Source organism: Hemibagrus wyckioides, linkage group LG19, assembly GCF_019097595.1.
Source record: "Hemibagrus wyckioides isolate EC202008001 linkage group LG19, SWU_Hwy_1.0, whole genome shotgun sequence".
Taxonomy (NCBI): domain Eukaryota; kingdom Metazoa; phylum Chordata; class Actinopteri; order Siluriformes; family Bagridae; genus Hemibagrus; species Hemibagrus wyckioides.
Genome location: NC_080728.1, coordinates 12,980,001 through 13,007,846, shown reverse-complemented (window position 1 = coordinate 13,007,846; position 27,846 = coordinate 12,980,001). Strand labels below are relative to the sequence as shown.

Below are 27,846 nucleotides of genomic sequence, written 5' to 3'. Positions count from 1 at the left end.
AAGTGTAAAGGTGAAACGTAAAGGGGAAAGATAACACAGTTCTTATAGAAACACTGGCTTAGTGTGAGAGAAATAGTTATATATATATATATATATATATATATATATATATATATATATATATATATATATATATATATATACACACACAAACTCTTGAGAACACTTTTGTGCACTTTTCCAACCAGACAGCAGGTTAAGAGCGTCTGTTAATGTTCACATTAAACTCCAGCATGTGGACACTGTGATCTTTGACCAGGCATGGGTGGTGGTGGTATTTCAGAAACTACTGGGATTTTCCAACACAAACAGGCTTTAGAGTTTGATGCAAATAAGAAAATAACAGGACTGGTTTGAGCAGACGGGAAGGCTACATTAACCCAAATAAGCACTCTGTGCATTTGTGGTGAGCTGAAAAGCATCTCAAAAAGCAGAGAAGCTTAAGACAGATGGGCTACTTCAGCACTGACCACACCGAGTGCCAATCCAATCAGCCTAGAACAGGGTCTGGGGCACCGGTGAGAACAGACTCACTCATAGTGGACTGTTAAAGACTGGGGGAAAAAAAAATCAGGTGATGATTTTCTACGTGTGGCTTGTGTTGTTTCTCTGAGAGAGCAAGGGCTTTTGGATCTGTGCAGTGTTTACCTTTGCAGCATTCTTCTCTGTCTCAGCAGTATAATGGTGAAATGTGTTCATGTGTTATATTACCAGTGTTGTCTGTGTCCTTGTCTTATTATTTTATTGTAATGTGTAATGTTCCACAACCAGAGTCAGAGTCCTTGTAACCCCTGGTGTACATGGCCAATAAAGCATGATGACTGTAACTGATTAGAATTTGATTCAAGCAATGCAAAACAAATAGCTTGGGTTATAGATCACCTTTGAAATTTCTACACCCTAACACATTATTTACCAGTGAAATTTCTCATTGCCGGTTTCAGCATTACTCTTCTTTCCCTTCCTACTATATTTCCTTCCTTCCTTCTTTCTTATTGCCTTATTATTACTCATTGCCTGTTATAGCATATCCCTTCTTTCCTCCTACCTTTCCTTCCTCTCTCCTTTCCTTCCTTCCTCCTTCCTTCCTTCCTCTCTCCTTTCCTTCCTCACTCCCTCCCTCCCTAAATCCTTTCAATAACATCTCCAGTTTTCTGAAGAGTAAAAATGCAAGACCTAGACAGTAAACCTGTTTCACACAAGGACTTTTCCACTATCAGTTTGATCCACCACAGCATGCCCCAAGCAAAGCAGGACATGCTGGACACAATGCAGAGCATGTAGAGAAGTTTTCTACATCATGTGATTCGCTTTATTTATTGTCAGCTTTGCTTTACGGAGTATTGTCCTGCTGAAAGAATTGACTCTACCAGTAGTTCATCAGATGTGCAATACTTTCAAAGCAGTTATACTGTTCAGTTCTCAACATAAAAGATAAAGAAATTATTTAATCCAATATGTTGATGTTTCGTTTTTCAGTCAGGAATGCCTTGAATTTCACTTTTCCTCAAGTTTATTTTATTTCAGTGCATCCTTGGAAATGAAATAATGAATGAACGCACACTATAAACCAATCCTGCTAGGAACGGAGTCTTACATTAACAATAAACTAGCTATCTAACTAGCACTACTTCCCGTTGATGTTATAATTAAACAGTCCATGGTAATCTACAGGTCGAAGTGGACAGATATTGATTTGCAGACAACTTGTGGCTGGAGATCACTGAAATATTCTGGACAGAAGAACTAGGACTCTTTATCTCAGGGAATTCATTAGCTTAGTATTTTCCTGTGTTTCTGAATCGGCTCTTCAGCCAACAAGCTTTGCTTCGTAATCCACCTGGAGGCCACAGAACACCAGCCAAGAGGGCACTCGTAAAGTCTGAGGGCAAAAGGGCAGGAGCTTAAGCCCACCCCAGGGTCCATCTGTGCATGTAGCAGAGTGGAAGAATGCAGCAGATGAAGAGGTGAGTGCATTATGAGGGTCCTTTAGAAGAGATCAAAAGAGCTAGACAGAGCACTGATGTGTTTTTACAAAACAAGGCATTTAGGATAGCTGGTGAGTGCCATGCTTTTAGAATAGGGAGGGGGGGTGACCACACACACACACACGCGCGCGCACACAAGCCGGCTCACGTAAGACGAGAGAAAATGTCAACACTCTGAGGAACAGCATGTGAGCACTGAGGCTGAACATGTCCATGCTCTGCGCACACAGGACACTATTTACGACCGACACGACATTACACTCCCTCTCAAATCAATACAAATAAACGCTAGCCAATACGTGCTATTTATCAGAGCAAGCAATTCCATTGACAGCGCCAAACACACACCTACACCCAACTTTAAACCTCCAGTAACCTGGTCACACTCCACAGCCTTCCTAAAGTCAGCAAAGTCAGCCTCCTCTGCGTCAAAGCTAGCTCGAAGCTAATGATTCACAGTGAAGAGTAAAACAATGAAAAGTCTCCTGTGTCTCCTAACAGCCGGCACAGTTACAGCACTTACTGTGCAGGTGCTCGGAAGCGTAGTAGTACACATCCTCGTAGCCCTCGTGATAATCCTCCTCGGGTCGGTACTTTTTGCCCTTGCGTCTCCGGGACCTGCGGATCTGCTTAACGAAGCCGAGGAAGCGTTCCATGGTGCGATATCCGGATGCGGACCCTGTAGTTCGGTCGCTGCAGATGCAGCAGCAGCTACAGCAGCTGCGATGTTGCACGTGTGTATGTGCTTCACAAAGAGCTGAGGAGAGATTCCCCCCAGGGAGAAGCAGCAAGCGGTAGGGAGCAGTGAAAGAGCAGGAGGAGGAGAAGGAGGAGGAGGGGAGGGGGTAAGCTTTCAGTCCTCCGGGACGGAGAAAGCCGGGTCGAATATCAGCTCTGGGAGCACTTGTGCAGACCTGATCATCTCCTCTGAGAGGAAAGCAGCAGTGCAGCTCAGCTCTCAGCCCAGCCTTCAGTCCCCACTCTCAGCTGAGCATGTGGGTGAGTGCCAAAGAGGCTGTGCGCATTGTGGAGAATATGGAAAGAGGGAGGGCGGGGTAACACACACACACTCACAAACACTCTTGCTCCTCACCCTTCTTCCTGTGACGAAGGAGCCTGAGACAAAGAGGTAAAGTTCAAAGGATCTGGCAAGCGAGCGTGGAATCCCGTGGTTAAGAGTTTTTAGTGTCCCTGTGTCGGTATCCCAGCATCCCCTCCTCCACCTTCTGCTCATTTATTACCAAGAAAGGCTGGTAAGATGTATTAGAGTGTGAGTGACACTGCCTAACCCTGCTCAAATAATATATATATATCATGCATTCAAGACTAGGAATGAAGGAGATTCTTAGACATGCTGCATATTTTCTGCATGGATGCAACATCAGGCTTATTCAGGCTTAAGCACAACCTCTTAAACATTCACAATATGAAACATATTTCATGAAAAATAAACATTGTGTTAAGCTCAGTCCTTCTCTTGCTCATGCTGGATATAAAAACACATTGCAATGTTAGACGAAAAATCAAAATGCAGACAGGATGGTTCTGTAATTGCACCGCACCAGCAGGAATCAACGTCGAGGTGCAGAGAAACTCCCACATCTACACGAGACACTGCCCCTGCCCTGAAACTGCAATTTAATTGAGAGGAATGATGGATAATGCGGACATGACTGAGCGGGTGGATGAGGGAGGGTGTCTGATGTTTGCGCTGCCAGACGAACAAAAGGTTTTACTGCACCACCCAACCTCATCCTCAGCCCCAGCCCCGGCCACCGTCACCACCCACACGGGCTGGAGTGTTAATTGGCCGTAGATGGAAATCAGACTCATTAACACCCTCTGTTCTGCTCCCCTGATTGTGCCAGTCGGGTTGTGTGTGGCAAAGTCCCACGTGGCAGCACTGTCTCACATTTCCACAACGGGGCGGGGTTACGATCCGATTGTGACAGAACAAAGAGCGGAGAAGACGCCAACATCCAGACACACACAGTTACGGTTTTTAGGAGGCAGATTTCCTCACCTTGACCTTGAAAGCGGATAAGAAATGATGCATGCCTATTTCTCAGAACACACACCACACACACACACTGAACTCATACCTGGAATATTTTCTCAAACAGCTCATCCAGGCTGTGATTGTAATGCAGGACAGCCCTACTCAGGAGCCAGGGTGTTATCAGGGGTGTTGGGAAAGCACACATTACAGGAAACAATGAAGCACTCACGGCAGCTCGTGCTAGGACATGCCACCAGCTCGCTTGAGAAAGCCTGTTCGAGAGCACTTTATGTTGTGAATTGCACTGACACGCACATCCACGAGGGCTGCACTTGCCTCTGTCAGGGGCGGCAGGGGGTCTGCTTTTGTCCCTTGATTCGTTGCACATAATCTCGCTGCACTGCAAACGTTCTGTGAAAAAATACACCTGCATTCAGAGAGGTTTTTCACAAGGTATTGACAGACAGACTAGCATACGCAATCAAAACGAAGAAGAAGAAGAAGAAGAAGCAAACACAAGGAATATCATGCCGCAGCGTCTCGTCAAACGGTATCGATTCTTTTTTGGAAATCTGCTGGAAGGCAAATCACAGGTTACTATTAATTCACTTGTTCTAAGACATGATTTAAAAGGTGCATGTAATTGTTGATATGGGGAAGTCTTCTTTAGGGATGCTGTTCCATTACTTTTGAAACACAGGAATGTCTTTTGGACGGAGGAATTTATGGATTCTCAGCAATTCTGCGTACACGAAGCACGTGCAGGACACGGAGTCAGCGACAGCGGCGAGCAACACAGAGGACTGAGACTAAAGCAAACCTGAGGAAGAAAATGCAATTTATTTAGCAACAAACAAGCAAGAGAGAGAGAGAGAGAGAGAGAGAGAGAGGGAGAAATAAAGTCAATAAAGTCAATTCCTATATAAGGTCAAACTGAGCTCAAATTGATCATAACGCTGAATACCAAATGGATTCGCATTCACTCAGGTTGTTAAGTAATAGGATTTGACATACCAGCCTACACCCTAAACCCTACCTAGTGTCCTACATATACAATATACCTGCTCTGAGGTAGACTACTGACTTTTTTTTTTTTTTATTTGGGATGTGGTAGCTCAGGGGTTAAGGTGGTGTTAGACGACTGATCAGGAGGTTATGAGTTCAAATCTGAGGTCCACCAATCTGACACTGCTGGGCCCCTGAGCAAGGCCCTTAACCTTCAGTTGCTCAGTTGTATAAAATGAAATAAATTCTAAGCTGCTCTGGATGAGGGCATCCGCTAAATGTTTTTACATCACATGAGTTTAGTTTAGCTTCCTAAAGAGGGACCATGTGACATTATTGTGTCTCAAATCACACTTTAACAATATTAACTAATAGAGAAAATCCTGAAGACTTCTCAGTAGGATTAAAGAGGGTTTTTTTTTCCCCATTCAAAAATGCTAACTGTGATATGCAGTAAGGCGGTTAGTGTTAGAAATAATAGGTCCAAAATATTCTACAAGCATGTTTCTGGTGTCGGTATTGCCCTATGTGGACATGAACTGTGGTATAACAGATTATACTGTGTGGCAAAGTATAAATGTCTTATTTTATGGATTATTAAGAAAATAAGAAAATAAATTAACATGATTTTATCATGAGTAAAGGTTCTTTTTAGTGGTTAAGGAGGTGGAGTACTGATTGGAAGGTTCCAAAGACCAACAAGCTGCCACTGCTGGGCCCCTGAGCAATTTTTAATAAATAAATAAATAAAATAAAATAAAACAAAATAATTAGTTAATTAATTAATTAGTTAATTAATAATAATAATAATTAATAATAATAATAATCATTATTATTAATAAATAATAATAATAATAATAATAATAATAATAATAATAACAACAACAACAACAAAAGCAATAATAATTATTATTATTATTATTATTATTATTATTATTATTATTATTATTATTATTATTATTGCTTTTGTTGTTGTTGTTGTTATTATTATTATTATTATTATTATTATTATTATAATGTCTCTCTGGATAAGAGTGTTGGCCAAATGTCATAAATGTAAATGTAAAATATTAGCAGCTACACACACTGCAGTAGCTACCATGTGTAATGAAGCAAAGGGATTCTAATTTTGGGAGGGAAAAAAACAAAAAGCAAAACAAAAAACATCCTTTTCCTGTATGTTTTGACCTTCTGTCTGCACTGACAGAGCATTTTTTCCAGGCTTAAACGTAGCAGTATATCAGTTCCGGTATAAAGGTTTTGGTGTTAGTGTGAACTGTGAAAGCGTATTCCAAAAACAGTGATGTCATCTAACACAGTCATGTGACCCACAACAAACATGATGATGGTGGAGGATGTTGCACTTTGACCAGGTTATAGTTATGTCAGATTGATCTAGATTAATGTGGATGTAGCCTAAATATCCATCGAGGCCTCATCTTTCCCTTTCTTCACCTCCGAGACCTCGGACTTGACGCCTAAAGTAATCACACTTCATCTAAAAAAGACCTTCATCTGAGCTGAAGCGTAACATCACCTGTGTGTAAGGACACGATGGTTCCGTGCTTGAGAATAAGAAAATCGTTCCACTATTCTATACATACCTCTCTTCCTCTTTCTGATAAGGACAGGACTGAAAAGCTCGCACTCTCACTCGACCCAAAATACCGCACTGCATCTTGTGTTCATGACTTGGCAAAAAGATATTTCTACTTGCGCAGTAAATGCTGGAGTCACAACGCGCCATTTAGCGCGACAGAAGAGACAGCTGGGGATCCATGTGACGAGAAGGATAGAGCAAATCTCAGTTTTTCATCTGCTATTCAGGCAGAAAAGCTGGCATGGCTGCTTTAGGTGTACGAGCTAGTCTGATCTACCGCCTTACCTCCAGTCGAAGAATAAAACTCATACTTCTTCCTAAACTGCCAAGGGTAATTACAAAAGAGCGTGAACTTCAAAATGAGATCCCGCATGAAGGAAAATGACATTCTATTAGAGCAGGTAATTTCCCATGATGGAATAAAATGGCATGCTATTAAATAGAAATTCTGTGCAGCTGATTTTTTCTGAATTTGGGAAATACAGAAGAGTGCTGAGTCAAATAAAAAATAAACCAAATCCAGATTCATTTGATGCCACTCACGTATTTTCTTTGCATTCTTCTCTCTCTAAAGAACACACTACTCTCTCTCTCTCTCTCTCTCTCTCTCTCGCTATGCTCTTAGCATTACAGAGTCTGTGTTTTCATTTTCAGCTCATCCATTTAACTTTCCTTCTCTGAGTAAACGGGTGGGCAGAGGCTATATATTAGAAATGTTAAAAATCAGATTACATACTGCACTCACCTCCAGCTCTGCCAATCTGCTGAATTATATAAAAGCGCCACGCATATTTTTCAGTCGTCAGCCCTAGCGTGAGAGATTTGGAAATGCTGAAGTCATCCACGATTATATATCACAGCCATTAAAAAGAGCTGAATCCCAATAAACCACTCCATCACATAAGGTGAATTAGGCTTATTACGCTGGATTTTGGTGAAGCTACTTTCTCGTAAAATCGCTCTGAAATCTGAGCGGCTAATAAACATTCAATGCTGATGATATACATATAATATCCTAATATCATAATAATCAATTACATCAGATTTCAAACCATTGTTTTGTCCATAGATTAGCTTTAGCTTGTTGCTTAGCAACCAAACTTCTATTGTTAACAAAAAAAAAAAAAGGATACAGTCTGAGGATTAAACTAAACTAATCCATGTCTGGGAGTCGTGATACGTTAGCACTGTGAAGTGGATTATAATTTGGAGTGTGTTATTCCACTTATACCAGAAAGATTTACCCACGATTATAATGTTTAATTTATTAACACACAAGAACACAGTTCAGAGTTAGTTAGTGTTGTGGAATTTCCAAGAGACAAGCTGGTACGATAGATTATAATAGACTCTGAAAGATTATGATAGATTGTGGGCCATTTGTATGAGCTGTTACCATAGAAACAATAACACACAAGAACAAGCACAGTACTAGAAACCTATTGCTCATGTAACAGCTGGAACTGCTGTCCAAGCCGTGCAGCTATCTAGAAATGATAGGCCTTCTGACCAATCAGATTTAAAAAAAAAAGAACTCAGCTTTTCTGTTTTGGTAAGTAAGTAAGTAAGTAAGTAAGTAAGTAAATAAATAAATAAGTGAGGTAGGGAAGGTGTACAAGACAGTGGTGAGACTGGCCATGCTGTATGATTTAGAGACAGTGTCACTGAGGAAGAGGCAGGAGTCAGAGCAGTAGGTAGCAGAGCTGAAGATGTTGAGGTTCTCTTTGGGAGTGACAAGGTTGGACAGGATTAGGAACGAGTACATCAGAGGGACAGCTCATGTTGGACGTTTGTGGGACGAAGTTAGGGAGGCCAGGTTAAGATGGTTTGGACATGTCCAGGGGAGGGACAGTGAGTATATTGCTTGGACATGGAGCTGCCAGGCTGGAGGCAAAGAGGAAGGCCAAATAGGAGGTATATGGATGTAGTAAATGAGGATATGAAGCTAGTGGGTGCAAGGGTTGGGGATGGAGAAGATAGAGATAGGTGGAAAGAGATGATTCGCTGTGGCCACCCCTGAAGGGAAAAGCCGAAAGAAGAAGATGATACTCAAGGGTGTGCGTTATGATGATTTTAGCACAAGGAAACATATCGTATCGCACACAGGAGCACCTTAACCCCTGATAGCAGTGTCGGACATGGCCGCTTGTTCCTCATTGCTTTAATCATTTTTAATTATAAACTAATAAAATTATTCTATATTTTTAACAATCATGCTGTGGTGGTAAAAAAATAAATAAAACACTACAGGATGGTAACAGTAACTGATCAGTCGTCATCAGACCACCCCGAGTGCCCACTATTTTATTTCTTCGGAGTGAAGTGACGGACAGATCCCTGCTAAACTGCTACAAACTCCTGTGTGCAGAGCGTTTCCATTTGATGAGAAGTCTGTCAGTATGAGTGAGGCTTGCAGGAGGCAGGCTTTTTTGTGGCACATATGAGCACTGATTTATTCCGTCCTCTCTGGATTAGATTTCCACTCCTACCGCACACCTGCAATGATGTGTTTACCGTCACAGATCTCTCTTTTCCACCAGGAGTCATCTGTCAGACGGACCAGGGTTTGTGTTCGTCTCCGTTCGGCTGTTATTATGACAAAGAACAGCGGTTTTTCATAATAGGTGTCTGTTTGAAGCAGAACACAAACAGAGGTAACAGAGGGGTTTGCGGGTCATAATTCAACCTCTTAAAAACATTCCAAGAGCTCTACGCTGATCCTGTCATCACTTCACTTGCTTCACAAGCTCTTAATCCCTAGTCAGATCCCTGGAAATGTAGTGCGTCGTGTGTCGAGTCAGAGAAACGCCTCAAGATAACTTCCCGCTGTGGGAAAGAAGGAGAGGAAAGTCTCAAAAAGACCAAGTAAGTGACGGAACGGGATGTGTGGATGCTCACGGAATGAAGAAGTCTAAATAAACCGAAGAAAGTGTCATGGTGCACAGGGGGAAGTTAACGCATGTCTGGTAGAAGACATCCGAAGCCTTAAAAAGCAGAGGGAAGATTAATTAAAGATGCTGCATTACATACGCTGTGTTAGACACAAGGGAGCTGCTCTCTGCTCTTATACACTCTCACACGTCTCCAGTCGAAGGAATTAAAATGGTAGTGCGAAGCCAATTATATAATTTATATCCCAATCCGGCTTCAGATTCTCACAGTATCCATCATAGCATTATTTCGCTGTTTTATGTCTGTTTGCACTTTACAATAAATAGATAAACCTTTAAAGTCACAATGGCTAGTTTTTTCTCAATAACAAAACCAAAGTGGACGTCACAATAACGGTTCTTTCCATCCAATACACAAAAACGTAAGCGGCTTAGCAAATCACATGAGGAAATAAATGGTGTAGTTTTTGGTGTCTGGTGCTAACATCACCGTAACGGACGTGTCCAATGATACACGCTGAACTAAATCTGGTGTTTAAAGCTGTTACAGTCTCACAAGTCAAGCCGACACCGATGGTTTTTGCTTTTCTTAGTTCTGAGTTTTAACAGTCCGCCATCTATTTATACCACAATTTGCCAACAATGCAGTTTTTCACATTTATTAATCAGCATCATGTTGTGCTTTAGAACAAATCTAGTCACATTTAATGCTGTAGAGCATCTGTGAGACGAGTCAGTTCGTGTAATTATTTGTTAAAGCAGCTATAAACAGTTATTGCCTCACCATTATTTTCCTCCAGGAGAAACACGCTTTGATAGTAGAGAGAAAGCAGAAAATCCTCTGACCTGAATGAAGACACTGGGATGTGTTCAGACACTGAAAACTCCCTTTAATGTTATTGTATATAAACATTTCTTTAAAGAAGAGTGAACTTTAATAGTAACACCGTGAAAAGTATAGAAATTCGACTTAGATTATGTGAAATGTTTGCCATACCAGCCTCTGTGAATGTGCTGTTACCATAGCAACAATAACGTACTAGAGCTGGTCCATTAATATAAACCTGTCGCTTGAATCACACACTACACAACACTTTCTGACCCATCACAATGTGTGGTATAAAATACACTGTACATATATAACACTCAGAGTAAACCCTTCATGTAACACGGAAGAGAGTTAACTCGGTGTCCCTGATATTAACACAATTTTAAAAACCACATGGAATGTGCGCCTGTTTTGGTCATGTCCATGTTCAGCACTGAATTTCTGTCATGGTTAATGGCTCATAGGAAAGTAGCTTAGTGGTTATGGTGTTGGACTAACAAGGTTATGAGTTTGAATCCCACGCCCACCAAGCTGCCACTGCTGGGTCCTGTTGCCCAGTTGTGAAAAATGAGATAAAATGTAAGTCGCTCTGGATAACAGCGACTACCAAATGCCAGAAATGTAAACCCTAAGGGCTTTAAAAATGATTTCTGTTGTAAGTATGCCCTACTAGGGGCATTATATTTAAAGAAAAGCCCCCACCCCCCCTCCCATCACACACAAAAAAAAACTAAAATAAAATATTAATAAAATATACTATATATATATATATATATATATATATATATATATATATATATATATATATATATATATATATATATATACACTATATTGCCAAAAGTATTCGCTCACCTGCCTTGACTTGCATATGAACTTAAGTGACATCCCATTCCTAATCCATAGGGTTCAATATGACGTCGGTCCACCCTTTGTAGCTATAACAGCTTCAACTCTTCTGGGAAGGCTGTCCACAAGGTTTAGGAGTGTGTTTATGGGAATTTTTGACCATTCTTCCAGAAGTGCATTTGTGAGGTCACACACTGATGTTGGACGAGAAGGCCTGGCTCTCAGTCTCCGCTCTAATTCATCCCAAAGGTGTTCTATCGGGTTGAGGTCAGGACTCTGGGCAGGCCAGTCAAGTTCATCCACACCAGACTTTGTCATCCATGTCTTTATGGACCTTGCTTTGTGCACTGGTGCACAGTCATGTTGGAAGAGGAAGGGGCCAGCTCCAAACTGTTCCCACAAAGTTGGGAGCATGGAATTGTCCAAAATGTCACTGGAACTAAGGGGCCAAGCCCAGCTCCTGAAAAACAACCCCACACCATAATCCCCCCTCCACCAAACTTTACACTTGGCACAATGCAGTCAGACAAGTACCGTTCTCCTGGCAACCGCCAAACCCAGACTCGTCCATCAGATTGCCAGATGGAGAAGCGCGATTCGTCACTCCAGAGAACGCGTCTCCACTGCTCTAGAGTCCAGTGGCGGTGTGCTTTACACCACTGCATCCGACGCTTTGCATTGCACTTGGTGATGTATGGCTTGGATGCAGCTGCTCGGCCATGGAAACCCATTCCATGAAGCTCTCTGCGCACTGTTCTTGAGCTAATCTGAAGGCCACATGAAGTTTGGAGGTCTGTAGCGATTGACTCTGCAGAAAGTTGGTGACCTCTTCGCACTATGCGCCTCAGCATCCGCTGACCCCGCTCCGTCAGTTTACGTGGCCTACCACTTCGTGGCTGAGTTGCTGTCGTTCCCAAACACTTCCACGTTCTTATAATACAGCTGACAGTTGACTGTGGAATATTTAGGAGCGAGGAAATTTCACGACTGGATTTGTTGCACAGGTGGCATCCTATCACAGTTCCACGCTGGAATTCACTGAGCTCCTGAGAGCGACTTTGACAAATGTTTGTAAAAACAGTCTGCATGCCTAGGTGCTTGATTTTATACACCTGTGGCCAAGGAAGTGATTGGAACACCTGATTCTGATTATTTGGATGGGTGAGCGAATACTTTTGGCAATATAGTGTGTATATATATATATATATATATATATATATATAATGAAATTAAATAAACAGAGTAAATGTTGATATCAACAATGGTGGCTGAGAAAACAACAACTCTGAAAAAACAAATAAAAAAACACAAAAACAAATTCAAAAACACAATAACACATCTGAAAACAAAATAAAAAAATATGAAAACAAAATAACAAATCTGAAAACAAAATAAAAAAATAGGAAAACAAAATAACAAAACTGGAAACAAATTCATCAAGTCATATACTCAACTTTCTACTGCTGCAACCACTAAAATTAAATGTAAAGGTATCCACCTGAGGGAAAAACAAACATCTCACACTGAAAGCCAACAGATTCCTGACTCATTATATATCAGACTTACACTGATAAAAGAATTCATTTCTTTAACCTGACTAATAAATGTGCCAGACTGGAAAGGCAGTGCAGTGGTAAAAAGGGTTAAACTAAAGTTTTTTGAGACGGAGAGAGTGAAGTGGTGGAAGTGGACAGGTCTTGTCTAATCTTGTCGGTCAAACAGAGTCACAGGCATATCAGCAGTCATGCACACAGCCTCACAGGGACGGAGGAACGCTCCAGGGCAAGTACTCTTTTCTTAGCGGACGACTCTTTTGTACAGAAAGAGCAACACTCTTAAGGTGAGCTTCCTTTCAAACAGGCCATGAAACTAACACATGGCTGACTGTCTCACGTCCTGCCCTGCAAAAGCCCAACACAAACCTGCCAGATCGTATTTATCAACTAAATTCATTCTACATGCTCGGAGACTTCTTTGATTTTAGTTGTGTGAGCGTTTCTAGTGGTTGGATTTATAAAATAATAATAATAAAAAAGCTTACAAAATGCCAGGAAATGAATAGACAAGCTACAGATGGGACGTGGGAATGAAACATAAGGGGAGGTGGGAAGTGACAGATTGGTCAAATCACATTCAGATCAGGGCATAAATTAGCTGAAATTGGAAATGAAGATGGCATGAAAAAAGTCTATTTGAATTCCGAGCCCGGGTTAGGACTTCGCCAGAGCAGCACACACCCAAGATCATTAGGAGAAGAGAAATCTCCCTGATTTACTGGCATTACAGTCATTTTCTGTGACAGTTTTCTGGCAGAGTCACGCTCGCAGGAAATGCGTATATTTGCGAGAACCGCAGGAGGAAAATAGGTACCCACTTCAAAATAAATAAATATATAAAAAGACATTTCAGTCAGTCACCTGGTGCTCACGGAGGCTCGGATGCATTAAAGTGACAGGCATGGCAAATCACAAACAGCTCTGCAAAAACACACCAGCTTTTTCCTCAAAATATGAATTTAAAAAAATATAAACTGAAGCTTGTGGCCAATGTGAGAAAAATTAATTCAGTCTTATCATATAGCACAAGGAGCGGATTGTATTTTTGTAGCGATTCAATTACATTTACACGTGAAACTAGATTTTATAAATGTGTTTAGGATTTTAGCTCTTTAGGATTTTAGCTGGAGTCTTTCCAAAAATCCTGAAAAATGGTCAGATTTAAAGTGTTGTATGTTGTCAAGAAAAAAATCTAGTATATAGTAAATAGAGTAAAATCAGCTAATATGCAAGCTTTCAGTATCAGTAACAATATCAGAAAAGAAATGTGCCATGTTTCGTTTTCATATGATGATTGATATTCTAAACACACACGATTGCGACTAAACTTTTCTACGTCGCTCTGGATAAGAGCATTTGCCAAATGCCAGAAATGTAAATGTAACCGTTATGTATATACACTGATCAGGCATAACATTATGAGCACTGACAGGTGAAGTGAATAACACTGATTATCTCCTCATCATGGCACCTGTTAGTGGGTGGGATATATTAGACAGCAAGTGAACATTTTGTCCTCAAAGTTGATGTGTCAGAAGCAGGAAAAATGGACAAGTGTAAGGATTTGAGCGAATTTGACAAGGACCAAATTGTGATGGCTAGACCACTGGATCAGAGCATCTCCAAAACTGCAGCTCTTGTGGGGTGTTCCCGGTCTGCAGTGGTCAGTATCTATCAAAAGTGGTCCAAGGAAGGAACAGTGGTGAACCGTCGACTGGGTCACGGGCGGCCAAGGCTCATTGATGCACATGAAGACTGGCCTGTGTGATCCGATCCAACAGACGAGCTACTGTTGCTCAAGAAGTTAATGCTGAAGAAGTTAATGCTGGTTCTGATAGAAAGGAGTCAGAATACACAGTGCGTGACGGGTCAGGGCTTTTTTGGCAGCAAAAGCGGAACTAACACAATATTCTAATTGGTCATAATGTTATGCCTGATCTGTGTATCTTGCCGTTGTGGGCTGCAGTAAGTCTGAATTACAGTTTGTTATTTTTCATCAGTTACTTCCATCATAATATCATCTTCAATACTACTGCATTCGGTAGAATTAGAATAAAGGTGTAATAATATAATAATGAATAAAGAATTTTTATTTCAGTCCAGCTATAAAAAGGTTAGTGAGCAACAGTCGTGTTCATCACAGACTTTCCTTGACGAAAAAAGAAAATTCTGGGAAGTTTACGTAAAATAAGCAGAAATCCATTTAAAATCTAGTTAAAGCTAACAATTTCAACTGAAAATAAGTGAGAAGTCTAGTTGTTGTCAGTCATATTATCTTGTTTATAAAGCAGATTGGGAATTAAGACAAAGTCAAACAGCATAAAGTAAGCTTAAACAGCAGGGTCTAAATACGGTGTTAAATACGTCTAGTCTCAGTACAACATGGAAATCTAATTGAGCGGAGCTTGAAAACAAACTGATTCAATCTGATTTTATTCCAGTTATATGCTTTAGCAGGAAAATAAGTGCTACAGGTTTTCAGAGTCGAGCGTGGGTTAGAGTAGAATGGTTTGAAAAGGTTTTCTGAGGTAGTGCAGATGTTAGCACACACACACACACTCACCAGCTTTGCCTTGGTAAAGAGTCACTGCCTCTCTCCATCTATTTGAAAGGTATATAGTGGCAGGCATTCTTTGGGGAGGGGGAATATAGCATGACAAAATGCCAAAGTCATGAGAGGAATGTGACATCAGTGCAGACTGCTAGGCCGGCATTCATTCACACTGCTAGAGTGAAGTGACACTAATCTGATTTTCTGCCTTAATGTAGCACAGATCTGATTTAGTTTATTTTCCACATGTGGTCCGAGATCAGAAACACATCCGACACGTGGACATGTGACATGAATGAGAACCGATTAGGATTTGTGTGGTTTTACTTAACAGTGATGTTCAGCAACAGCAGAGACCAAACTCTGAGGAAACTGGTGATATTCGGGGATTCAGTTCCAGCACAACTGGATGAAACCTACAGGAAAGCAGGTAGAGTTTCACATAACTGCCTTAGAAATCAGTAAGGAGAGGTTCATTAGGTTATGTGCTTTCTTATTAGAGAGGAATGTGGTTTCTAATGTGGACAGAAATTTAAATCTGAATTGTAATGTGAACACAGATTCCAGTGTTTACAGAGAGCAAGCCCAGTGAGCTAAGGTGGAATAAGGGGAGAAGCTGTGTTCTTGCACAGCTCTGCAGGCGACAATGCGACTAGCACTGAAGTTCAAAGGAAGATAAAATGGAGAAATCTGTGACGTCCTCAAATAACCTTCACCTCTGGGTGTCGCAATCCAGTCCTCTCTGAACACAGATTAATGCATTCAATACACTATCCATTAACCATCCTGATTATTATAGCATATATTTACAATCTAGGCCAAGTTCAAAAAGTTCAACAGTTTAAACGTGTACTATTTATAATGGCAAATTTCTGAAATCATTATTTTAATTTTCACAGCACTTCCTTATTCCTGTATTTGTGCATTAGGTCTGCACTTCACGCATACAGAATCACAGGTGCTTTGTTTTAGAAGCACAAATGGACATCTCATCTACTGGTCCAAAAAAAACGTCATCTTTCAGTCTTGGGGTCTTTCCATACGGCTATCTGCTGCAGCGGTTTTGCTGATTTTACTAAACAATATCAAGTTACCTAATGGGGTGTGAGGCGGCTCGAGTGCCAGAGCAGGGAGGAAAATTGCATTAGGGAAACGCTCTGCAGATCTCCAATGATTTCATTTTGTGGCAAGTTCAATTAAAGCTACAGCATGACATCATTTCGGGTGGCGAGCCGTGAAAAGACGTTAGAAAGTCGGTAAATGTGAAGATGTAACATTTTGAGATGAATTATCAGGGACATCAACTCTCTGCATCAGAACAAAAAGACATAATGCAAGAAAGAAAGCAAGAAATAAAGAAGGGAAGGGAAGGGAAGGGAAGAGAAGAGAAGAGAAGAGAAGAGAAGAGAAGAGAAGAGAAGAGAAGAGAAGAGAAGAGAAGAGAAGAGAAGAGAAGAGAAGAGAAGAGAAGAGAAGAGAAGAGAAGAGAAGAGAAGGATGAATAAGGAGAAGGAAGGGAAAGGAAGGAAGGAAGGAAGGAAGGAAGGAAGGAAGGAAGGAAGGAAGGAAGGAAGGAAGGAAGGAAGGGAATGGAATGGAATGAAATGGAGAAAGGATGGAAAATTGTTGAAAACAGAAATCCTCCTCAATACAAACCAGGAACCAGTCCTAAAACAGCACAGTTCTTATTCAGGAACTCTTTAGCTCTTTAGGTTCCAAATCCTCAGTGGCCACATGACTAGAACTCAAGGCCTACTAGGATATGTGAGGTAATGAAGAGCAATAGCACAGACATTAACATCTCCTCACATCAACTGTAGCATCTCAATATGCAGTACTAACAAGCTTAGACCTAGCACTGATGCACTAATCCACATGGACACAGAGGCAGGCATCATCTTGTTATGATGAGCACACCTGCTGTTATAAAGAGCCAGTACAGGTGTCTGGAGTGCTTCACAGTGGTGTTTCATTTGCATAAGATGACAGTGACATGCTTTTCTGATTCCTCATCCTTCACCTGGAGATGACTCGACTAAAAATAGATCAAGATCCTGCATCATTTTTCTCGCAAGCGTTTAAAAAAAAAAGAAAAAAGAAAAAAGAAAGAACGACAGAGAAAGAGGAAGCGTTTTAAAATTCTTTGCTCATTTCTCCTCACAAGTCATATGTACCCATTATCAAGACAGCACAACCTCTTCGGTGTTACATTAAAACACAATTATGAGTGTTAATGGTCTTATAATTAAACTCATTAGAGGTAGGACTACACAAGACCAAACACTAATGATTGTCTACAAACTGCAAAAGCGTGAGAGGTCGTTTAACGTAGTTTATCCAGTGCAGAAGTCAAGCCAGAGCTGGAGATCCAGTCTGGAGCATCCTCTGATCTGAGGATGGTATTGCCGTCTGCCTCAAGCTCCCAATAATCCTATTAAGCACAGCTGAAAGGAGTCGTCCCGACAATCAATTATTAGAGCTGATCTTTCCTGGCAGGTCTTCCTCAATCTAGTGTGAGGACAGAAAAAGCATAAGAGGCCACATTTATCTCAGCTCAGGGGCTGAACACCATCTCATCAGCTTCAGACCATGACCAGGAGACATATGCGTGATCGCTTTGGAACTCAGGTGGAAAAATTGGAGAATATAAATGCGGGCAAATGTCAAAGGCAATTACGGTTATTGCTTTTCAGGACAGTTGCTCATTCCTAATAACAAATGATCTTCATTAGCTTATTATAGTCATCATCAGAGAAAGAAAAAAAATACATTTTACCATAAAAAACGTTAGCACGTCTCAATGAATATGAATGAATATGAAATATAATTTTTTTATTTTTAACCAAACAGCCCACAGTCACATTGTCTTGCTTTTTGTTGGTTCAAAAACAGGGGCTCTAAAGCCACAGCTCAAAGATAAAGCCAATGCAAAAAGCAAAAGTAAGCGCTACCAGAAGCAAAAGATTATTTAAAAGCTTATTTCATGTGGCTTCCCCCCCACCCATAAAGGAATTTTATTCATCTGTGGTCTGGCTTCAGCTTTTACAGCAAAACAAAGTCTCCTCTGTTTCACCACAGCAAGGTAGTAAAAATAATCGGAAATACAGCTACACCGTCTCAGCAGTAATCGCCATCATCACCACCATGATCATGGTGAAAGAAGCTCATGAAACCAGTCTCTTTACTTCAATCCTCTATAAACCATGAGCCATTGAACACTAGTAACTTTAACGAGCACAGCTGCAGGACCAAGAGAACGTGCGAGCGATTAACTTTAATCATGATTGGTCACAATGTCACCCAGGAAAAGACGTTCCTAAAGGTCACATTAATAAAGGTACACATCTGTCTCAACACCCACACCCACACATACAGAGCTCCGCCCTTAATGACAGCGGTCAGTCGAAAATGGCAGCCAGGGCATCGTAATAGTCCTAATCAATGAAACATTACAGTGTGTGTAATTAGAATGCACTTTAGTGAAATAACCTTGAGCTCGTCAGCTCAACTGGTGTAACTGTGAGCCACATTAGAGAAATGTTCTCACTTTCCTCCCTAACGCGCCGACTGAATCCCAGCCAGAACATATCAATTGCTGTAAATCAAAACAAATGATCCGTGCGTCTCCAAAAGTCAGAGCCATTCAGAAGTCAAAGGATTGTCTCTCTCTGACCTTTTCACTTTCACCTTTTGCTGACTAAAAAAACCCAAAAACTTCTTTTCTGCTGTTTTCTGAGCAAACTTCACATCAATGTTAATAACTATATAGACTGTATTTGACTGATCTGTTGGAGCTGCAATCGGTTTTACACACACATCACATTCATGACGAGGAAAAGTAGACAGAAAGAAACGAACACAGTAGAGAGAAAGATTCAGGAGGGAAAAAGCATTATTCTCTGTTCTGATTGGTCAGATGATTCATTTTCTGATGATTCATTTTCTATGAATAGTGTTATATATATATATATATATATATATATATATATACATACATACACACACACACACAGATACATAATTTATATATATATTTATTTATTTATATTACTTTTTTAATAAAAAATATTTTTATATTTATATTTTATTTTTTATATTTAAAATATATTTATATTCAAAATAAAATTATATATTATTATATATATATATATATATATATATATATATATATATATATATATATATATATATATATATAAAAAATACATTTGAAATAAATTAGGATTCTGTAAGATAAAGTTCATATTTTTGGGAAGGAGTCTCCAGTGTCACTGCTTGCTGAGTTGACGTAAAGGTTTTCTGCCATGGGGAGATCTCAGGACAGATGACTGAATATTGCAGTTTTATGGCAACAAGCTGCTGTTTTTTTGTTTTGTTTTTTTCTAACTGAGAAAGCAAGGGGATTGGTGTGTTTATTTGATAAAGTGTACGTGATAACAGGATGATGTTTCAAAGAACATTAAATGTAAGTAGAAATGATTAAACAGTATGTGCTATTTATTCTGAGTGCAAAAATTACAACTGGCTATAAACGGTTGATTATTTGCTTATAAAAGAATCAAGTGTCCAATTTGTTCCTTACATATCAGCCTGCCTTATATGAGAGGTTTTTTTTTTAATGATGTAAATGATGTTAAATATTCCACATAGACATGTTTAAAAAATAAAATCACATTCAATCAGTAAAAAGCCGTTACTGATGTTTGGTATCGTATTCACGGAAGCTGAAGATGTATCTCTTCTCCATTATTAAACAGAGGGAACTAAATCCAGAAAACTGTTCAGGCCAAATATAGCACCTGGACGATCTCAGATATCTCTGTCCAGTAAAAAGAAAGTAAATTCAGCCAGACACAACCTGGGGTATTTACTTACTGTTTGTGGAAAATAATAGGCAGGTTAGCTTTAAACTGAACAGAACAAGTCACTTGCTGTGCAGCTCAAACTTAGGAGATGGGAAGCTCCACATGAGACGGGTTATGGGATTGCTAACCTAAATCATAGCCCAGTGCAATGTCTTACATGAGTGAACGAGCTTGCTTTGTTCCTTCATGCTAGCGATGTAAGATCATGCTGCTCCTCACACACAGCTAGGGAGCCGGCAGAGGTCCACGAGGGCAATTTGCTCTTGTTAAAGTTTACAGCACATTGATCTGATGCGACTCGGTGAATTATTGGAGCACCGTGTCATCACAGTGCACTTGGCATTGTGCACACGGTTATGAACCCATGGTGAAAGGAGATTACATCCATGGAGAGAGAGAGAGAGAGAAAGAGAGAGAAGGGGGGGTAGAGACAGAAGATGATAAAGAGAAAGAGAGATAGACAGAATGAGGGAGAGAGTGAGGGAGAGACAGAGAGGGAGAGAGACAGACAGTGTGAGAGAGAGCGAGGGGGGGGGGACAGAAGATGAGAAAAAGAGGAAGAGAGATAGACAGACAAAGTGAAAGAGAGAGAGAGAGAGAGAGAGAGAGAGAGAGAGAGAGAAAGAGGCAGAAACAATCAGAGGCAGAGACAGAGAGGGAGAGAGAGAGAGCGAGGGAGAGGGGGGTCGGAGACAGCAAAGACAGAGGTTGAGAAAGAAAGGGAGAGAGATAGACAGAGTGAGAGAGAAAGTGAGGAAGAGAGAGTGGGGGGGGGGACCGAGACAAAAAGTGAGAAAGAGACAGAGAGTGAGACAGACATACCGACAGAGAAAGAGTAGTGAGAGAGAAAGGCACAGAGAAAGAGAGACAGGCAGGCAGACAGAGAAAGAAACAGAGAGACAGAGACGGAGAGGCAGACAGACAGAGAGAAATAGAGATAGTGAGAGAGACCGATAGACGGACAGACAGAAACAGAGAAAGAGAGAGAGACAAAGAGAGAGACTGCCCAACAGAGAAAGAGAGAGGTAGAGAGAGACTGGTAGGATGGAATGAAAACTGGTGCCATTATTAAAATGCAGTCCCTAGTAAAACACTATAAAGATATTACTATAGAGTAATAAATGTAAATTTTGGCTGACAGCAGACACACAAGATTAAATGAGGTTTATAAGAACAAGGTCGTAATTATTTGTAATTAGCAGAAGTGGCGACATCAGACATGCTCCTTTTGCCATGTAGCTTGTGGCGCAGCCAGAGAGCTTTAATTAACTCCTTTAAATGAATTATTTTTACATTCCATCATTAATTTGCTCCCGCTTTCAAAAATGGAGTTCAGCTGGGTCTGCTCAGCATTCTGAAACACACCACAGAACCTGCTAGGACATGGCATTCAGTAGTCGAGAAGAATCTGCACTCTATTATTCAGACTTGTGTGTTGTTGTGTCACCCATGTAGCGCTAACACTCACTAATATACAGCCGCAAGCTACCCTTCTGTCACCTTTATAAATACGATCTTTATCGGTGACTAGCAGGATGTTAGCATGTCTAATGGCGATGACTACTAATGCTAAGTTCACACGTACAGCGACTAGCAGCGGCCAAGCGATTCATTCGCAATGAGCAACCGGAAAAATGTGTCCAGCAACATGAAGTTCAACTTTATGCAAATATGGAGACATTAGAGACGGATCATGTGCCCTCTAATGCCAAGTCTCCCTCCAAAATGTTTCATTTTAGCGGCTAGTAAACGGAGTTGGAACGCGTGTAGTGGCAACCAGAAGTAGGAACCAGGTACAGCAACTGGCAGACTGCAGTGATAAAATCTGTAAAGGAAGCTTTAGCAGGTGCCCTTACACCACTTTTATGACAGATTTGTCCACAGAGATGTCCTCAGATAACCTTAGCACACGACTAGAAAAGAAAACAAGGAATGTGTGCCCAGATTTTGTCTGAAACAGATCATTTCAAGTCGTGTTTTGAAAACAAGTGTAGGCTGACAAACGGCGTCATCTCCCAGGGTTTTAGAAGCTGTGATAAAAGATTAGTCTGAAATTTTCCACTTTTCATTTCAAATCCATTTTGTCTATTCTTAGGATGAAAAAATCTGCACCAAAACCATCAGCATCAGCGTGAAACTCTGGGATTTTTTTTCCCGGTTCAAACTAAACCAGAAGCTCAAGTGCTCAATACTTCAGTTCGTACAAGCAGCAGTGACAGAAATTCACAGAAGCGGTGAAGAGGGGAACGACTCCCTTCTTACTTCTTACTGTTTCACATGCAGCTGATAAAGCTCCTCAGTTTGAGGTCTCCGAAAAAAACTGTAACAAAACTCCACTCCTACATGTAGATCGTTCCTGTATCGCTGCTTTGCCTCATTTATCAAGCCTCCGTCTCTGCACCACAGTTCTCCCAAAAACACATGGCCTGAAATCTCTTAAAGAAAATCTCTCTCTCTCTCTCAGTGATTCGGTCTGTTCCAAACTACCGACTGTCTGCTTATTGGTCTAAAAAAGACAACAGAAAACGATCATATAACTGCCCTAATGTACAAAAGGCAGGCTCAACACAGAAAGGTCCTTATTTTCAGCATGTGTGTGTATACCATGATAAAAATCCACCCAAATAAGCACATAAACACACATAACTTACACCAGACACCTTTTCCTAGGAACATTTATACCCCTGGTCATTCATGCAACCAGCCAATCATATCATGTGGAAGCAGCACAACGCATCTCATCTGATGAAAAGCTTCAATTAATCTTCACATCATCATCAGGGACTTTAACTAAGGCATGGATGTTGGTGCCTAATGAGGCATTTTGAGTATTTCAGAAACTGCTAATTCTCCTGGGATTTTCCACACACAAGTGTGTGTGTCTGGAGTTTACACACACACAAAACACAGAAGCTCTGCAGGCTGAATGATGAGAAAGCTCAGAGGAGAACAGACTGGTTCAAGCTTATAGGGAAACTACAGTAACTCTTTACATCTGTGGTGAGCTGAAAAGCATCTCTCATAACACACAACGGCAAGAAGGAATAAAAAACGCTCCCATTTGTATAAGATTATATATTCAAATTATTTCCAAGAACAATCTCCTTCTGATAGAACCTCAGCATAACTATATTACACAGCAAATTAAAAGCTGTCTCTAAAAATTAAACCAGCAACCGTGAGCAGTTACTGGTTTTAAGACCAAAGGTGCATTTGGAGCTTAATGGGTCTGATGTAATAAGCTGATAATCGGTGTTAAACAGAACGCTGAAGGAGTCTTAAACTTAAACTATATCTGCAGTTGTTCAGGATGTGAGAGAGAATGCGATATAAACCCAGGTAAATTACAGACATCGTATGCTATAGGAATGGAGGACAGAGAGAGGAAGAGAGAGCGCTGGCGTCTCAAGAATATAGGTACGAACAGGGCCAAAAACTTTTAGACATGTGATTCGATCGGTCAAACCTCTTTTAAAAGGGTATGAATTCACGTGTGTATATTGTGTGTGGATTACTCTTATGGTTAATTGTGTGAACAAAAGCTCTAATATAAATATCTATACATAAAATGAATCCCAATTGCTACATTATCAACCGTCATGCTACATACTACAGTCTTTCTATAATAAAAATAAATACAAAAACCATTAGATCACATTTATTCACATTGACAATGCACAACACGTCTTTGTCCGTAATGTTCCACACTGAATACTTCACTCTGAAGCAGGTGATGGAGCTTCACAGAAGACTGCATTTTCATCAAAAATGGAAGAGAGTGAAGCTATGACTTTGAGACTCCAAGGGCTGCCTGCGGTATCCAGGCCTCCTCATTCATGAAAAAGCTTTATTTGCAGTGGCAGGCTGTAGCTCTGGCATGCCTGGTGCCTTATCTGTGCACACAGCTATGCACACCACCAGCCCCAGGTAAAGGTGCTCTGTTCTGTTTGGGAAAATTTCCGTCCATTCACGAGACATGCTCCGGTGAGCTCGCTGTTATTGTTTGCCCACTGGCAGTGGCAGAAGGATTGGCGTAGCGTGGCAGGAAAAAAAAACAAACAAATACAAACAATATGACATTTATGAGGAGAGCGAGGGAGGAAGAGGGTGGAGATGAGAGAGGTATGCTTTCAGCTGTCCTCTTTACATTGTAGAAATATTAACCTAATCTAAAAGCAGGCGAGGGTAGTGCTAATGCAACATCCAACCTTTCTGATTGTCATGCGGCATTTATTTGAAGGAGCAGGCGACGCATCCTGCCCGCTGCATCATTATGAATGTTTTTCTGCTTTTGCTGATGAGCCAGCGTCATCTCACACAGCTCACATGGACCAATAAAGCGGCTTTCATTTCTCATGCCATGTGTCCAGATCCTGCACAAAATGTCCTGATATTAAAAGCAGCTGGAATGGCCAGACTGTTGCTTCCTGATAAATCTCATCATAGAGCAATTTCTAGGATAAACATATGGATAAATATGCAGTTCAGTTAAACCGGGAGCTCTCGAGATCTGATGAGCTTTTGTCAGACGTCCAGGATCAGGCTGATTATTCCAATTGAGGACGTATTCAATCACTAAGAATACAATCCGCAACAGAATGACAATTCATCAGGGAAGCAAAATGCTGGTGTTTCAACAAAATGCAGGAAATGGACGCAAGATCAGCTTGGTAGGTTCATTTGGGAACAACATTCTCTCCGAAGCCAAAACTATAACCACTGATCTGAAACATTTATTGGTAGAACCATCTAAACTTACATGATTACACGTATCCTCTGACTCCTAGTTTATTTAACGCCTTAGATATGTTCCAGAGACTTTTGGCTCCAACCAATCAGAGTGTTTTATTTAGAAGTGTGAAAACCACAGGCTTTTTTTTATTAGCTCTGGTAGGAGAAAAACTGTGAAATGCTTTATAACATGAGAAACTGGTGGTTTCTTGGTTGATTTAGTGTGTCGCCAACACAAGGTACACAAGGTATAAAAGCCAGATGAAAAACAGTGAGGACGGAACATAAATGAACACGAGTTGTTTTTGTCCTTCGGCTGCTCCCTGTTCGGGGTCACCACAGAGGACCATCCGATCCACTTATTTTGATTTGGCACAGGTTTCACGCCGGATGCCCTTCCTGAAGCAACCGTCCCATTTTATCCAGGCTTGGGGCCGGCACTGAGAGTTAACCCCTCAATGGCCGGGTTGGTTTCCTGCACGGGAATGGGAGCACTGGTTCCTTATCTGCCGGAAAGCCATAAAGGCGTCAATTTAGAAATTTTCCTGTTTGTCAATTCATTAGTCTATATTCTAGAGTATAGATCATTTTTTCAAGAGTTTCATTTGCAAATGCATTTAAAAATCAATAAAATATATATTCAGTTTTCTGCTGGTCAAGGCCACGATGGATCCGTATCCTATCCCGGGAATGCTGTTCTATTTCCTCGGCCCTGAGCCTCATTTATTTTCTATGTTCATGTTAGGAATGTAACCATGATGGTCCATATAAAACTTAGAAACGTTTAACCACTCGTTCTTGAAATATTGAGAAAAAGCAAGAGAGTATAACGCCTACTTCTGATGTAAATCCAAATAAAGATACTATAAAGATCCATTGCATTCCAGCCCTAATTAACTGCATCCTGAGGTGAGAAATAAAATGATTATTTATAACCATTACGGAAATGATTCTACTTCCAGTATCATAATGCCGCAGTTATACAAGCAGTCTATTCGTGGACATTTTTAAGGGATGCAGTCTGGTGCAATGCTAGTCCAGCGTGGTCATTCACTCCACCTCTGACCTTTTTAAATGGGCGAACAGTAAAACAGGAGCCGTCTCTGCTGAGCAGGTTTAAAGAGCTTCTTTTGGTTATACGGGGCAGTGCACAACTGCACATTCCCCTCATGCTGTGCAGAGATGGATTACCACAAGCCTTCATTCAATATACAAGTGTTAGCGGTCCTAAGCCACAAAGCACTGAATTAACGACAATATATATATTTTCTTCTTTCAGGAGTCTGATTTATTATGTTCGGTGAAGCTGGGTGTAAAGGAATATCTGGTATGTTATTAGACTGTGTTTATGGGGCTCTGACGGCAGAAGGGGATTATGGGATACCGCTGGGATGTAATAGAGCTAATGTTATGCCAGCAGTGGTAAATACACAGCAAGCAGAATTCTTGTGTCACGGGCCTTGTTCTGATCCTTTTTAAATAAGGGTTAATTAATATGGAAAAAGGTCAGTTAAAAGAAGCTGAAAAGTCAGATAAATATATATAAAATATTTTTAAATATGATTATGACACCACCATGAGTGAATCCACGTAATATTTTATTTAGCTGTATATGTAACCATTAAAAGTGCATGTACACTGATCAGGCATTACATTATGAGCACTAAGAGGTGAAGTGAATAACACAGAGTAACTCATTATCATGCCACCTGTTAGCGGGTGGGATATATTAGGCAGCAAGTGAACATTTTGTCCTCAAAGTTGTTGTGTTAGAAGCAGGAAAAATGGACAAGTGTAAGGATTTGAGCGAGTTTGACAAGGACCAAATTGTGATGACTAGACCACTGGATCAGAGCATCTCCAAAACTGCAGCTCTTGTGGGGTGTTCCCGGTCTGCAGTGGTCAGTATCTATCAAAAGTGGTCCAAGGAAGGAACAGTGATGACCCTGTCGCCGGTTCACGGGCACCAAGTATCATTGATGCACCTGGGGAGCGAAGGCTGGTCTGTGTGATCCGATCCAACAGACGAGCTACTGTTGCTCAAATTGCTGAAGAAGTTAATGCTGGTTCTGATAGAAATGTGTCAGAACACACAGTACATGATGGGTCAGGGCTGTTATGCCTGGTCGGTGTATGTGTGTGTGGTTATTTACTAGCCTCATTGTTTGTAATGTCAGATAGCTGATATGCCTTTTAACCAAATAAGCTACCAACATTAGCTACTTTGGGGTACTTTGCGTACAGAGGAGAAGGGTGGTCTTTACTTCGCACCAGAAAAAGCAGAGCTGGAGTCAGAATCCAGCACGGTTAATGACTGAGTAGCTGATTAAAAATAACATCATTCAGGGCAAGCGCTGTTTTTCACTCAAGTCATCAAAGCATCGCAAGCTAGAACCTCTGCATACGGCGTGATAGTTAAGAGACAGCTATCTGAAACAGGTCGCTCTAGCAGGTGCTGATCAGCCAGAACCCTGCTGATGTCATGAAGAGAGATCTGGAGCCACCTGGAGGCTCTTTATTACTCAAAACTATTCATCGTCCCACAACCCAAAAAAAATAAGAAAGTGATGAGATCCACAGAAGAAGAGCACACGCCTCGGCTCAACATTCGCCGGCCTCTGAAACCAGGTGCTGGATATAAATGCTGAGTATTTCTTCTCGCAGCCAGCTATCAGACTACATACAGGAAATTGTCTTGTTATTAATGTGAATGAAGCCTCACAGTTGTTCTCACAGTAAGACTACATGGAAAAAAATCATCTCCTACCCAGGAATACATCATCATGTTATTACAGCGCTTGCACCGTTTCTCCCAGATCGCTTTGCATCCAACAAGTTCCTCCTGCTGAGATCCAGAGTCGCGCTACATTCATATTCTGCCAGATTTAGGCTCCTGTAGACAGCCAAAGAAAAAAAAAAAAAAAGAGTTTCCTCTGAGGCAGAGCTGTCTCTCTTGTGACTGCTTTACAACTGCTCCCACTG

The 27,846-nt window shown here is 40.8% G+C and overlaps 1 protein-coding gene across 9 annotated transcripts in view; it reads right to left on the bottom strand.

Moving 5' to 3' along the window:
* The window catches only part of grip1 (glutamate receptor interacting protein 1), a 294,167-nt gene that overhangs the window by 161,572 nt on the left and 104,749 nt on the right, over positions 1–27,846 (bottom strand). For 3 of the 9 annotated variants that reach the window (XM_058417358.1, XM_058417357.1, XM_058417360.1), the window contains exon 1: positions 2,512–2,985. The exons of 2 other annotated variants lie outside the window; for them this stretch is intronic. In XM_058417358.1, the coding sequence (XP_058273341.1) occupies positions 2,512–2,644 (133 nt within the window). In that variant the 5' untranslated portion in view covers positions 2,645–2,985. Of the gene's footprint in view, positions 1–2,511; positions 2,987–27,846 lie in introns of those variants that run through there. 4 more of the 9 variants (XM_058417363.1, XM_058417366.1, XM_058417356.1 and 1 more) reach the window with 3 other exon arrangements.